Source organism: Diuraphis noxia, unplaced genomic scaffold (assembly GCF_037042655.1).
Source record: "Diuraphis noxia isolate RWA-SAM2 unplaced genomic scaffold, SU_Dnox_SAM2 contig0007, whole genome shotgun sequence".
Taxonomy (NCBI): Eukaryota; Metazoa; Arthropoda; class Insecta; order Hemiptera; family Aphididae; genus Diuraphis; species Diuraphis noxia.
In genome coordinates, this window is record NW_028301717.1 from 615,127 (window position 1) to 631,582 (window position 16,456).

Below are 16,456 nucleotides of genomic sequence, written 5' to 3' on the forward strand. Positions count from 1 at the left end.
GTACTTGTATACTTATAATATGCTTTGGCTTTTTGCCCTATCAAGTATAATATGTTTTTAATTTTAATTACATAATAAATGAAGTCTAAAAAGTTTTGGATTATCTGATGTAAAATTATAGATACTTCAAACAGTTACTTAAGCTTCTAATAAATTAAACTGTACTAAAATATTTTAACATGTTGAAAGTATTTAGAAAGGTAACTATAGATAATTCAAATATTTAGAAATATACATGGAAGTATTAGAAAGTACATGGAAGTACTTGGAAGTACATGGAAGTACTTGGAAGTATACGGAAATACATGGAAGTACACATGGTTGGAAGTTTGGTTCAAAAATTGACTAGTGGTTTACCCCCCTTGAAAAGTCTAACGTTAAATCTATTATTACACGTAAATAGGTATACACTTTTGATTTATAAAGATACAAGTATACAACCATTATCCACTATCCAATTTCAGTGGTACCTAATAAGATAATTTTAAAGCTAGTACAATTTATTGTTCTATTATTGTTATTCATATTAATGGTTTTTATTTATTTATTACCTACTGACTTAATTTATTCTATTTATATTTTCTTAATTGTTCACTAGGTGTAGTATAGGTAATATATAACGAACGAACTCTTTTTAGCACAACTTTTGTTTTTATGATGAGAACCATTAAATTAAATTATTCATTTATTTTGTTATTTCTAATTATGCATTGTGTTGATTATCCATACTAAGTAATACCGTAACGATTCGTTGTGAAATATATAAAATTATAATTATGTATATATAAAATAATAAATCATTGCTCACAGAACCGCGGTATATAAACGATAAACATAAAGAATGAAACATAATAATTAATAATATTAATATTTCGTGTCTTAGAATAGATACGTTTAATCCGTGGCACTGGGATTTTCCGTTTGTTATCTTGGCTAATTGCTGGTTGTGACGGTATCCGGCATTTTTGGTAATTTACTAATTTAATATAAATAATATTCTACGGTCCGGTCCAGCGTCGCACTGAAGACCTCGTTTTAATTTTTCATAATATTATTCTACTCCAGTTCGTTTTTAGTTTTGAATAATTTCAGTTGTCAGTGCCTTGGTTTAAATCGATTTATAATAATATCATACTTATCTAAGATTTCGACTTTCAAGTCACGCACCGGTCAATCAAAATCTGTCGTAGAAAATCGTCAGACTGGTAGCCACTATTTTCGCGCTAAATAGATTTTCGATTTGGCCTTCTAACGATTTTCCGCTTTGCATGTGAGTATTATTTTATTGTGCCTTGTTTGAGAAAGATTCGTGCAAGCAGACATGGCGAATAACAGCGAACACTACCCGGTCACCGACTCGTCGACAACCATGTGCGAAGATTTCAAAAATGTCTGCTCCATATCATCGGAAAAAGTCGACTTTGTAGATGAATTCGAAAATCCGGTGGCTTGGCAAAAGAGGTGCAATCGGCGTAGCAATCAATCAGACGTACTGTTCGACAACTTGGACATGAAAGCCATTACGCTGGACCAATATGGCATGCGGTATGACAAACTGCCAGAGTTCATCAAATGGAAACTGTGAGTAACCCTTATTAGCAATGTCATACTAAATAATTTAAAAACAAATAAATTATGCTTATTGTGTAGTAGTGAAACACATATTAAATTATCATTTTTCTAATACTTTCCTTTAAATTATTTAAATAATGACCTTTAGGTAGTTAATTTAATTATCTAGTAATGCAAAAATATCGAGATGAAATGTTACAAAAGGAATAATTAATTGATAGATTACTCAAGTATAAATAATTCAAGATTTTCAAGAAAGAAATTTGATTTATCGATACTTACGTTGCAAAATCAAGCATCAAGCTGTTACTGTTTACTGCAAAATGTACTGACCCGTTATCAATTCAGACTTTGTTGCAACTCTGCATGTAACAAATGTCTCTTTTTGAAAAATCATGATTATCCTTTTAGTTTCTTTAACTGTTATAATAATTTAGTAATCCCACACTTCAATTTAAATATTAATCAATAGATGCTTCAAGCATTTTAAATTTACAATTTAAAAGAAAACTGTTTTCTTGTTCGATAATTTATAGTTTCCATTTTACCAAATCATTTACACTTTAAGTTTTGTTTCACTTACCTAAATTAAATACTTAAGATGGTAATATTTTTCAAGTTTGTTTTATATTTATTCATTTTAAACTGTTTGATTTATTAATGATTACCTACTATTAGAGTTGTTATGAACCATAATATTTAAGGTCAACCAAACCTGAACTGAACTTTTCTTTAAAATAACTAACTTAAACAGATCAAAACCTACACACTTGTAATGGAACCTGAACTGAACCAAACTCTTCAAATATTTTATCGAATTCAAAACGAACATTAATAAAATCAAAATTAGATACATTTTATTAATTATCTAAAATTGATTGATATTAAATATTTATTTTTTATTTCTATAGTTAGATTATTGAACCAAACTTTAGGTATTTGGTTTGGTTCGTTACATCTCTACAGTCTACCTACTGCGTATTGTAATATAATTGTATTTAACTTCATGGAGGATGTGCCAATATTTGTAGCTATTATTAATATGATTTTATAAGACAATACAATAAATCATAATTAATTAGGTTTGGTTGTTTTAATTATAATGATTTATTATATTATATGTTATGATTTAAATAATATTTAATTTTATTAAGTATTAAACATTTATTAAGGGGCTAGGTATGTAAGCATTAAAATATACCAAATTAACAATATGAGTTTTATGCTTCTGCAGCTGAATTATAAAATATAAATTATGTAAATGATATTATGATTATTAAAAAGAAATGATTTTATTTTTAGATTTGGTTATAACTTAGTTATATGTTATGAATATATTGCTGAAGGAAAGGCGAATAAAGCTTTGGAAATTATTGGTGAAATTGAAAGCATATTATCATCTATTGGAAGTAATGATAATTTTTTGAAGTCTATTAAGATAGCTCTCAACCACATCACATTTTCAATGAAAGGTTATTTGTTGAAATTATGTTCAAATAAAACCATGGTTTGTAAAACATAATCTTTAGTTAGAAATCCAAGTAGAAATCTTGACTGTAAAGTTTAAACTGATATAAATTATGTTAAGTAGTAAATTAAATAAATTGTTAGTTAGTTCTATATCACCTATATAAGATGGTAATGCATAGGCGTGTCCACGGGTCATGCTTGTCATACACAGGTATGACCTGCTAATTTCATCAAACTTACATTGTACGTTTTTTTCTCAATTTCTAATTTCATATTAAATTTGTTGTTTTTCATCATGTGTATGATTCAGAATCATATCCCCCAACCCTAACAGAAATTTTTATTTTTTTTTTTGAGTGGGGGGGGGAGGATTGGCAGTTTCCCCATCCCCTAGATATGCTACTTTTGTGCATGACCTGTGAATGAGGTCTAGACACGCCTATGTGGTAATGTAAAAAAGAAAATATTGTTTTACAGTTATTACATACCGAAGCTTTAATATAATAATAATTTGTGGTATATTTCTATGAGTCTATATCATAGTCTCCAAATCAAATAACCGTCCTTAGTTTTATCTAATTTTTTCATTTACATTGGTAAGTTCATTGGAAGTGACTCCAACAATGTATTAAGTTTATATAATTTATATCTAGTATGTAAAATATATACAATGAATAAATTTATTTATATAGACCTTAGGGTCGTTTATATAATAAAGCCCCATGGTGTTTGAAAAAAAAAAAAAAACGTTGGTAAGCATATTTAGGGTGAGGAGAATTATGTTTTGATTAGATCTACGTATTGACAGGTGTAATGATACTATAAGAAATTTGATTGTACTGAAATAAAACATAAGTCACTTGTTTGCTAGTCTTCAAAACTTTATCCACCCAGGCCTTCAGAGCCTCAGCCTGCTCTTATAGATAGGGAACTCTAAAAAATGCATTGCTCAATAATGTTATTAGTTTTGTATTTACATAATTACCTACAACATTTTTTTTTACTTTAAATCTCCATGTAATAAATAACAGGATTTCTGCTTATAACACGACTACTATAGTAATTGTTATTTTAACCATATTGATTATGTTTGATGTTAATTAATTATTATTGTTTTTTAGGCATTGGAGCATTTTATTATGCCATATAACATGAACAATGCTAATAAAGCTGGATTATTTGGTATTCAAACATTATTCTTTTATGAGTATGGTTTATCTTTTGCACAAATAGCAAGAGATAGCGCTCTTAAAGCATTATCACTAAATGGAACTGAAGCGGAATGGTATTTTTTGATGGCTAAAGTATTAACGAACTGGCAAAGAACATGTGGCAATTATTTTGAATGTTCTGAACAAGAAATTAAGGCATCTGAAATGGCTGTTAAACTTGGTAACAAGGATCATCACAAATTGCATTTAGTCCATATATATCAACGGATGAGTAAAAACATGAATAAAAATAAAAAAGCCAAAAATACAATTCTAGATGAGTCATTAAAATTGATTATGTTAGTTTTATTTGTCAAGTTTTATTAGTTGTCAATTATTTTCTTTCTAGCCATTTAAATTATTTTTATGAACATTTTTTTTTAGTGAAGTCATAGACAATACAAAAGATTTGCTTTTGCTAAAAAGTTGTTTAATTAGCTTATCGAAAATTTCTCAAAATCAAGAGTATAACAATGATATTACTATCATCTTGAATCAACTTATTGATACATTAGAACATAGTGATAATGGTTATGTTCATGGGGCAATTGGAAACTACTATTTGTTTAATAAAAAGGTAACTTGGTACATAATAATATGACAAACACATACAAATGTACAACCAATGCTATACCTATATGAATCTTGGAAAAAAAGTCCTAATGTACAACGTTACACCACCTTTAATAATATAGACTTGATTTTAGGTGTTACCTTTTATTTGTGTGACGATTGGCAGTCGTATGTATACTGATAATCGTTTCGATATAATGATAAAATGTAGTAATAACTATAATGTTATAATGGAATAACATATACAATAGTCAAAGTCAATAATACATAAATAAATATAAAATATAAAATACATAAATATAAAAATATAATAATACAATATGCAAAATAATATTTTAATCACACCTCTTTCTGATATTGTGACTTATGGCTGTTAAAAAATCTAATACACCAATTTTTCCAACATAAGTATAACTTAGTATACCTAACGATGATAACTTGTCGTGCAATATAAATATATAATTTATAGTTTGTACTTTCGGAATTTTGCAGAATGTCTTGTTAATCGGTAAATTTTTCACTAAACTTTTGTCTGGGACTTTTTTCCTAGTGTGGGACTTTTTTTTCCGTTTAGCACCTATATTGCATATAATATATAGATTTGCTTTTCACCATATAAAAAGTAAATCTAAATTTATTTATTAAATAATGCGATACGTTTTTTAAATTTTTTTATAAACTTTTTAGGATTATGTAAAGGCAAATTTTCATCTTAAGAAAGCTTATGATGTCAAAAGCTTTGGTAATTCTATTGATTACATTTATACATTCTATAAAATAAATCCAAAAACCGCGCCAATAGAACAAATGATGGTAGACTTGTTGAAAAGATTTCCTCATCCTGTTCACCAAGAAAAACTTCTAAGTCAAATTGTATCATATTTACTTCTAACCAAGAATGATCTTATTCGAGCGCTCAAGTACATCCCAATGTTGTTGAGCATTAAAAATGTGACTTGTGTTTACAGCCTTCAGGTATATGAAAAAAAATTTTATTTAATTTTTCGTTGTACTAAAAACATTGTTGTAAAATTGTTTATAGACACATAGAACCAAGTTTAGTGAATATACTAAAGAAGTTAATTTGTTAGACGTTTTATCCGAAAAACTCTCTATAGCATTAAAAAATACAACATTGTCAACAGATGATCACGAAAAAATTATAGAGGTTATGAAAATACTAGAATCATATAAATTATATGTATCAAGTTTGATGAAAAATAAAGAACACATTTTTGGAAACAAAGTTACAGGCAATACTAAAGCCAAAACTGTATCCTATAATATTGACAGAGAACGTAAAGAATCATGGACCCATATAAATTCTAAACAGATTATGAATCCTATCCAGAGTAAGGAAGAAGAAGGTAATTGGAGAACTTTAAAACCAGATTCTACACCAAAAACTACAATTTTTATGCGTAATAACCCAACTCAGATTAAAAAACCATGGTGAGGAAATCAAAAAAACTTATAAATTGAATTCATAAATAAACGTTTTTAATATGAAATCAATTAATATAATATATTAATTACTTTTTAATATTATGTACTGTGCAGTTATTGTTGTTAATTAATTAATTGTTAAATATTAATCTGCAGTTTAAAGTTATTTATTATTTTATGCCTAATTTATAATTTTTACTAATAAGTTGATTGAAATATTTTTTTTTTTATTAGATTAATTATTCTTTTTTAGAATGGTGTCAATAGACAATGTTTTCGCCAACAAAACATGTTCTATAATCAACCTATTTTAAAAATATATAACAGTATCAGTAATGTTTGATTTGAATTTACAATATTTGATTCAATTTTGACTTTAAATTATTGGTAGTTATTGGTAGAAATTTAATCTTGTTAGAATTAAATACCTTATTATCCTCTCTCACAGCATCCTATTGTTTTGTTATGGTCATACAATATTAATTCTAAAGTCAATTCTCGAAACCGAACACATGAAAAAATAACCTATGCGCTATTTAATCTATATATATATATAATAAACTTGATTTATTTAATAAGTTTTACATAAATATTATGTGATAATACCAAAAGATTGTAATTTAATCTGCCCAGCCACTACACTATTACTAACTATATTCCATCAGCAATATATTATTGTATTTTTTTTGGAATTAAAATTAAAAAAAAATATTTTCTAAATAACTGATAGAATGAATAGTATAACGACTAATTTAATTAATTTAGTTATTGTTATTATTTGTTATTTAAATCAGAGGTTAGTTATAATAATATCAGGCAGACTGTACTGGTGAGATATTAGGTAACTTTTAGAATACTGTTTAATAAAAGTATTTAATGCCGTATTCTGAATACTTAATAGTTATTATAAAACATTTTATTTTATATTTATTGTTTTGCTATAAATCTTAAACTATCAAAGTTTAATATTTTGACACTGACTATGATTTCAAATTTTACTAAAGGCAGGTATCATTATTTTAATTTCTTAAACAAAAAATATCTTAAACTATTCGGAATATTATTTTTCATTATTATTTGAGTATTTATTCCAAATATTTTTCAAAAGTATTTAACCAAAGCCTGCAGTCAGCTTTAAGCCAATTTAAATTAACTGTTGACATTTAAGAATATTCTTTCTATTTCCAGATTTTGTTAAAAAACATTTAATCCATTTATTTGTTTGAAATATTTTGAAAAAATCTATTTTTAATGCCTGTTTATGTTTTATTTTGTTTCAAAAAAATTACCTAAAAAAAAGATAGTTTTGGAAAACAATTTTTTAGTTAATTAATATTTCAATATTTTATATTGGCATATTGTATTTAAATTAAAAATATGGTCTCAGTATCGACTGTTTACTGATACCTGCAACCTGCTGACAATCTGATACCACATTTTTTATTTTTATTTATGAAAATATTGTCTTACAATAACCCTTTTGTTTTGCATTGTCTGAGCCTCTTGGGCGATTATACTTTTTGGAAACATTCAAGAATGTTTATTGTAGAAGAGTTGTTACTTGTATACTAGAATAGTGTACTGCATGTAAATTTTATTTAAAATAAAATGATTTTACCTACATTAATTATCTAGTGTAAGTTGATATTTAGATGTACACTTTTAGTGTTTGTTCGATTGTGAGCATAACTCAAAAATAAAAAAATTATCCAACTGAGTTCACTTCGTAATAAAAACAATTGTTTTCTAATTTTCTAAACAATTCATATTCTGATGAATGACTTATTGAAACATAAAATTTAATATCAGTATATCACTAATGCTTTTTTTTTAATTTTAATATGCCAAGCAATGGCCTCTAAAACTTATTTAAACTCATTACAAAGTAAAAGGTGATATGTATGTCAGCAACATTGTGATACGCATATTCCTCACTTTTTTCTGTGTGTTACATTCTCCGTCTCTTATTGGTCGCACATATTAAACCATAAAAATCAGAGAACCTAACACATAACAAACCGTAGGGATGCGCAAACAAGATTCAAATACATTGGTTAGGTTATATATAAATGAATATTTTGTCATATTTAAACCGATTAGGGCAAAAATGATTTTATTTTGTATTTAATAATTAATAAAAAATAAATAGCTTTTAATAATATGTATTGCTATATAATAATAATAAATTGCTTTATTTCACTAATAATTGTTTTCTATATTTAAGAATGTCAGATTTTAAACTCATTACTGCTATATTAATTTGGCACCTTGTATAAAATAATAAATGTCATAACATAATACCTCACCCTTTCACTGACTACATAAAAAAAAATTAACTAAAACTATTAAAAATTAAAACAATAAGATGCATCATATTGGAAATAAATAATCTATTCAACGTCAATTAGTAATCTAGTTACCTTTAACACTAACTATATTATCACACTATGTAGGCCTTTATATTCCACTGCGTTCCCCTGCTATACATTTATTTAAACACATTTTTGGGTAGATTGTAAATACGCGTATATTATTTTAAATTATATAATACACCTAATTCTTTATACAATCGTGTATGCTTGTGTTTGCAATTGTGTTGGTACTATTATTGTAATATTGGGTTAATAGACATATTTTTCCCGACACGGTGAAAATTATAAAAAGAAAGAAAAATATTTAATGTTTTTTTTTCTTCAGAAAAACGTAATTTAGTGTACCTACGTTTAATCGATTAAATACATAATAATATGTAAAATCACTGATACATTTTATTGAAAATCATCGTATGTCCGTACAAATTCTCTCTACCGTCATTCAAAAATAATATTGAACGTGCCTACGATTAATCGAGAATAGCGTTAAAGTTTTTCTAATTATTCAACAATATAATAATCACATACAAGAACCTATAATGTGTCAAACCTGAGAAGAACTTCTCACAGTCAAGCACCTTCTTATCTACTGTCGAAACTACGTTGAAATCAGAAAAAGCCTAAGAATATCTGTCAATCTCTTCGAAGCCCTTAGCCTCATCCCTTAGCAACATCAACATCATCATTGTCAAAAAATATTGATATGTGTACAACTTAATCGAAGAAAACCACTGTATCTATTTACTTATAAGTAACCAATATTTATTTAATTCAAGCTTATGGCCTAATAGCTGTACCTAGATGTACCATGATTAAAAAAAAAAAAAAAATCATAACCCTTAAAAATAAAACTTGTAAAGTAGGTAAGTAAGTTTATTGCCTGGTATTAGTATTGTCGTATTGCTTATTGTAATTAAGTGATCAAAATATTACGGAAGGATGGAAAATATAAATTATAAAAAGTTGTCGAATTCTCGTTTCCCATAATATCCTCACTTCGACCACTAAGCCTATATTGTCTAAGGGGTAATGGGAGGAGAGGCAATTGCAATTTGCAAATATATTAACTATGTTTAAGGAAATCTTAAATTGGGATAAAAATTTGAAAATGCACTTGACAGTAAGTACATTCTTTGTGTAACGTATCAAAGTCTGAATTGCCTATATTATGATTAATATTGACATTTTGATAAATGGTATATACCTTTACACACCTTACTTATATCGCATAAAACGGTAAATATTTACAAATTTCAACGCATGTCACAGATGACCAAATAAATGACTGTAAAAAAAATACATTTACGGTATAATAATTGATAATACCTATATTGACACCGGTCGATGGCGTATTGGCTTTGGCGTTGAGAATAAATTAGTATTAAATTGATTATTCGTATTTTGTATTAATTTTACGTATCATAACCACAACATGAAAGATGAAAATCAAACATTGGCGCTGAGCGGGCACTCAGCACTGTCATGGACTAGCAAACCAAATGCTCGAACACCATATGATTGTCAGCCTGCGTTCGTTGTTTCTTCCAGGTGCACCTGGCGTAGTCTGTGACTCGCGACTGTCACGACTCACGAGTCGGTGAAACACTGAAACTGGTGTTTCGCTCGTAACCTTAAAATCTTGTTGAAAACAAATAGTTCTCTCTTTTGGCGTTCTTAGCCTGCCCTCGTGTAACAATCTTGTAGTCCTGTGGTAAGTAATTTCGAATTATTTTAATTATTGTATAGCAAATGCGTTGCCTTTGCGTACGCGTTCGTATCAATTGTGCCACAGTCAAGGCGTGTCGTGAACGAAATCCACGAAAGACGGATCCATCGTAGTCGACGGTCGTCTGTCGGTTTTCAGACGTAAACGTGCCACGAAATAAATGCCTGAGTACCAAAGACAATATTTTCTCAGCGATAGAGTTCACTATTTGCAATTATAGAAATATTTCCCCAGTGGCGTTTACGGAGGAGATTTTCCTATAGAATTCTCGCACATTTCATTCACGACGTTGTCCCTGTGCACATATTATGTGCGTCGCGTTCGACATATTGCTATAATATTAATGTTCCATTATTATGAATTGTATTATGTGATTACAGCAAAAGCGGCACAATGGGTAAAATTATGAAATCTGGTAAAATCGTGCTGGTGTTATCTGGTAGATACGCAGGCCGAAAAGCTGTCATTATGAAGACCTATGATGAAGGTACAGCAGAAAGACAATATGGTCATGCGCTGGTTGCTGGTATAGATCGTTACCCTCGGAAGGTAACCAAACGTATGTCACAGGAAAAATTAAAAAAACGATCTAAAATCAAACCTTTCCTGAAAGTAAGACTAAGTTTTGTTTGACACATTATTATACCGTTACATCTCACTCATATGTATGATTTAATTATTTTATTTTTAAGCTTTAAGCTTCAGTTTTAACGAGATTAATTTCTATATAAATTGAATTTGTAAGATGACACTACACTTGAGTACGTTGTATCCATATTACGTGTTTTTTCTGTTACTCTAACTTACGATAAAACTAATTTACATCCAGCTGAACCGATATTTGTGCTATGTTAGCTTTTACGTTAACATTTATCTGTTGCCAAACTTATAGGTAAACAACTTCTGTGTCTGTATGTCAGTTTTTTTATGATATTTAAGTTTTTGAGCAAATTACATTTAAACATTACTTTATTTTATACATTCTCATTTGTCATTTCTTACACAATAAAGCATGTACAAACATAGAAATTGATCTTACCTTTGAGTTAAGAGTTCACTCTACAGCCCATACCTATGCCAGGATGCATTTGTTGCTTTGCTGTCATCCTATTCAAATTTGTTACCTTGTAACATATGATAAGAGATTTGAAATATTCTGATAAATGTATCCTATTAAACTAGGTACACAGTTTAAATTAGAATGCATAACATAAAATTAGTTCTGCTGGATATGTACCTAAAATGTTTTAATTTGTAAAGAGCAGAAATCACCTTGTGATTATGAGTTATGTGACATCTTCTTAAGTGTAAGAATCTTCTCAAATTACAAATTTTATTTTTATTTAATGTATCATTCCTTTCAATTTAACATAAACAGCACACTGTCACTCTTCTTAACTTCCTAGCAGTATTATGATTAATATAATAAAACTGCTACCTGGTACCTATGGACATTTTTCAAATTAATTATTGTTTATTTACTATCCATCTATTATTATGGTTTACAACAGTTACATTTTTGAACTAGTGCTAACAATTTATAAGAATCCATTTTTTTTTTGTAATTTAAATTTGTTTATAATTTTGGTTGAGTATTATTAAATATTAACATTTGTAAATTGTAGCTTTTAAATGTAAAGCGAAATTTTAACCATGGATCAGACTCATATTTTAAGCATTATTGTTTTAATTTAGACAATAATAGGTTTTGTGGTTACTTATTATTTATTAGTATTAGGTATATATATAATGTGTTTAAATGTTTACTATTTGTATTAATTTCCATATTATTTTTTCAGGTGCTCAATTACAACCACCTTATGCCAACTAGATACTCTGTACAAGATGTAACAGTAGACAAGGTTTCACCTAAAGATTTAAAAGATCCTATGATTAAAAAGAAATACCGTTTCCAGACCAGAGTTAAATTTGAAGAGAAGTAAGATTAATAATTTTATTATAGTATTTTATACCTGTAACTCTATCCAGAATAACAATGCCGCAGACGTAAACCGGTCAAAACTTCACATGCATCCCCACCACAGGCCCTGTATACTTGACGGCAAACGTGCCGTCTTTTACAACCTAAAATTGGTGACCAATCATAGAGTGAGTATACTCAGCTAAGGAGTCTGGATGTCATTCTGTGTTTCATTTGGATACGCCAAAGCGGTGCATTCTTATTCTGGATAGAGTATAAGTTATATTGAACAAATTGCTTGATATAATAACGTGCGCTTTTAACTTCAAAAACAATTGTGGTTTTAACATTATGATTATTTTATATACAATACATAGTACATTTTAAAATTTATCGAGTATCAGCCGATTACTATATGACAAACCTAACCACTAATAGCTCGTGAGTCTAAGCAATGTAACATGTATAGATTTGTATTCCTTAATTTAATGCCTCACTTTCTGATATATGGTCATTCATATTTATATTTTTTAACATTAAAATCAAATTCTAGACATGATACTATTTTGTGTCCATTACATTCCTAAAATTTAAAATTTATCATTTTCTAACAACAACTGTGAAGCCGTTGGGAGTACTAATAGAATAACTATTCTTTATCAACAATATATTATAGTCTGCATCAAACTGACATTTGGTGATTCCGCCTACCGGTGGGATGTGTTACAGGTGATACCACAAATTTATTTGATATACCTGTAGGAGTCCAGTTTTTGTTTGCATCTTTCCTAAAATTACCAATTACTTTGTATTGGCAGGTGGCAAATCACCACAAACCTGTTTGTTTAATGCTAAACTAGGCCAGGGTTATTGTTTATGAAGATTTTGTGAGTTCGCACCTACAATACACCCATTTTATGTTGTCGTGTCTCTTAGATACAATTTTTACCAAACCCTTTTTTAGTTTTACAAAAATTTTACTTTGTAGCTTAAATATTAGATTGAGTTGACTTTTATTATTAAACTTAAGTCAAACATAATCTGTTCTATCTTTGGGTTTTTACCAAATTAAAATTTTTAACTAAGCTATTAGTATCTTTAGAAAATATTAATATTTAAAAATGCCCATTGCTCCTTTCAAAATTTAGATATTGTCCAAAACCATTTATTTTACTTCTAAGTTTGAAAGTAGGTCAATTCATTATTTGTAAGATAAAAGACAAAATGTGTCATGGCTGTAGTAACATCCTCTCAACATATTTTATATTGTAGAATATGTGTGAAGTTGTTATATTGAAAGTCAAGAACTGAAATTTACTAAAATTAAAACATGAAGACTAGAGATAAGGAGGCCAAACTCTACCACAAATAGAAGTAATTTATTCTTAAAGATAAATTTGCGCTGAATACGATGGTGAAATTCTAATTTAAATACCATTTTCAGTTTTTTAATTATAATTTTTTAAAGGTAATAAAGTCAAGTATATCCCTATCTAATACGGGTTAATTATACTCTAAGCCAGCCTTGGATTTGACCGACACGCAGGCTGGTGGAGAAATTAGTCTGTGATGTTTTATAGAACCAATTTTTGTGCAGGCGTCCAGCAGAGTTTGGCCTCCTTATCTCTAGTCTTCATGATTAAAAATATAAAAAAAGGTTCTGACAAAATACAGTTGTTAGGTATAATTAATTATTTAATTTGTATATAAATTATACCATCATTTCAATTTTACAATCACACTAGTTGAAATACAGAGATATGTTATTAGTATACAGGGTGATTCTTTTATCAAAAAACACTCATTATTTAAAAAAGTATTGACTTTTTCAAATTAATTTTTTTTCAAAATTGTAGATTTATACTCTTCTTGAATTGTTTATTTTTATTTTTTTTTCACCATTATATTTATTAGATAAACCACTATCAACTTTTGATTTTCAAATGGTAACCTATACTTAAAATTTCATAAATTAATAAAGTTATTTTTTTTATTAATTATTACGTTAAAATTTCGAATTTAGCGCCAGTAGTTTATGAGTTATAAGTATTTAAAGTTTAGATTGGCAGAGTGGAGTGGTACGGGGTTACCCCGCAAAATTTTTGTCCACTACTCCGCTTGTCTAAACTTTAAATACATATAACTCATAAACTACTCGTCCTAAATTCGATTTTTATGTATCAACATTTTTAGAAAAATATTCTGCTTTGAAATATGAAATTAAAAAACTATGTTGCCATTCAAAAAATTAAAACACTTAAAAAATGATAAGAATAAAAAATATTAAAAAAAATATATTTTTAATAAAAACGTTGGTTTTTTAACAACTTGAAACTATGTAAAAAAATATTTTTAAAAAATTCAATACTTTTTTAAATAATGAGTGTTGTTTGATAAAAGAATCACCCTGTATTGTATATAAAATTTTTTTTTTTTTCCTATATTCTATTTCTATACATGTGTTACACAGAAAAAAATAGTTCCTTGTGCATTTTGAAAATATTTTAAAATATTGAATACTTATTTTGATCAAAATCTTTTAAAAGGTCTCTATAATCATTTTCAATTCTTTTCCACTGAATGTGATTTTAAAACAATTTTCTTGATATCTAACAAATACTTATAAATATAGATACAAATATGCTAATGGTTCTTTTTTAGTCCTTTTTAATATAAAATGTATTAATATTATATTTTTAAATAACTAACTTGATTTATTTTGTTTACAGATTCAAGTCTGGAAAGAACAAATGGTTCTTCCAGAAGTTAAGGTTCTAGTTGACATTGTGTAAGATTTATCATTTTATTGGATAATAAAAAAAAAAAAAATCTTCATCAATGTGTTATTATTTAATAAATTAAACCTCATTTTATGATACTGAGTGATAATGTATGATATCTCATTAGATTAAGTTTTACTAAGAAAATATGAACAAAAGCACTACTTGTTCAACTTTGTATCGAAACTTATAATTATTGTGTAATACACACATGACACTTCTAGTAATCCATTTAAAAAAAAAAGTCAAACAGAATGTAGTATTAAAATTTTGAACTTTCATCTATTATATAATTGATATCGATAATCTAATGCAGCGGTTCTCAACCTGTGGTACGTGGAAAGCTCATAGGTGGTACATGAAGAAAATCTGCCTTTATAACAAATTAATTTATTAACAAAATTCTATACATATAACTTAAACGTTTACATTAATTAATTTACATTAACAACGTTAACCAAAAAAAAATGGTCAGGTGGTACGTAAACATTTTCAAATTGTGTAGGTGGTACGTGACTAAAAAGGTTGAGAACCGCTGATCTAATGGATAGTGTCGTGCTTTGTTTTAAACAGAACTCTAACAGCAGCCTCTTCAGCTTTTGGGAAAGAACTGTAGCAGTTAGTTTCATTATAATTATTGACTATTTATGGTTTAGGTGCTGTATTAAATCCCTATTCTCAGAAACTATGTAGAGATATTTTTTGTTTTATCAATATTTTGACCTGTTCTGTATCATCTACCTCTTGCATTTAAATACATCATTAACTTTTAGTGCTTGTGAACAAAATGCAACAGGTCAATAAATTTTTATGTAAAATTACAGCTTAATATTCTCAACAAATTTAATTTAATTATTTGTCACCAAATATAATGAGACTGCCACTGCCTGTAATCGATATTACTTTCTAGTTATTTTTTACAGCGCCTATTAAATATATGGAATACCAAGGTTTCTAAAAAAATATATGATGTTGGCTAGAGAATATTATGATCAATTGGCAATTTTGTTTTAGGCAATATATTAAAAGGACAACAGTTTTTTATACAACTATCATCGATAAAATTTCTCATTGCATGATAACATGAACTACTAAGCATTTATCTATTTTATGACCAGTACTACAAGCATACTCATTTGTTTAATTACTAAATTAATATATTCAATAGCAATTCAAGAGTGCTACTAGATGCATCCAAATGATCGAGCTTTGGTTGTAGCATTAGGTATTGTAATATGTATATTCGATGTTAAGTATTGTGATTCAATGTTTTAACGTTATCCATCAATAAATAATAGCAACAGAGGAGTAGTATTGTGCAAACAGATCCTCCTCTGCTGTCAGTTCTAACCAGGAAAAAAAATGGAGCTTGTCCTACGAGTTAT

General features: G+C 27.8%; 2 protein-coding genes across 3 annotated transcripts; both read left to right on the forward strand.

Annotated features, from left to right (window-relative positions):
* Positions 1 to 863: 863 nt before the first annotated feature.
* Positions 864 to 6,608, forward strand: LOC149054326 (uncharacterized). The gene is made up of 6 exons (XM_089230396.1): positions 864 to 1,581; positions 2,875 to 3,079; positions 4,164 to 4,552; positions 4,638 to 4,830; positions 5,514 to 5,801; positions 5,869 to 6,608. Exons 1-6 carry the CDS (start codon positions 1,322 to 1,324, stop codon positions 6,280 to 6,282), a joined length of 1,749 nt encoding a protein of 582 aa, XP_089086522.1. The 5' UTR covers positions 864 to 1,321; the 3' UTR covers positions 6,283 to 6,608.
* Positions 6,609 to 10,195: 3,587 nt separating this feature from the next.
* On the forward strand, positions 10,196 to 15,126 carry LOC149054327 (large ribosomal subunit protein eL27-like). 2 transcript variants are annotated; one of them, XM_089230258.1, is made up of 5 exons: positions 10,196 to 10,355; positions 10,751 to 10,982; positions 12,170 to 12,309; positions 12,376 to 12,479; positions 15,021 to 15,126. In XM_089230258.1, the coding sequence occupies exons 2-4, from the start codon at positions 10,764 to 10,766 to the stop codon at positions 12,428 to 12,430; spliced, it is 414 nt and encodes a 137-aa protein (XP_089086384.1). In that variant the 5' UTR covers positions 10,196 to 10,355; positions 10,751 to 10,763; the 3' UTR covers positions 12,431 to 12,479; positions 15,021 to 15,126. The 2 variants fall into 2 exon arrangements, with proteins under 2 accessions (XP_089086384.1, XP_089086385.1); XM_089230259.1 differs by lacking the exon at positions 12,376 to 12,479.
* Positions 15,127 to 16,456: the final 1,330 nt, after the last annotated feature.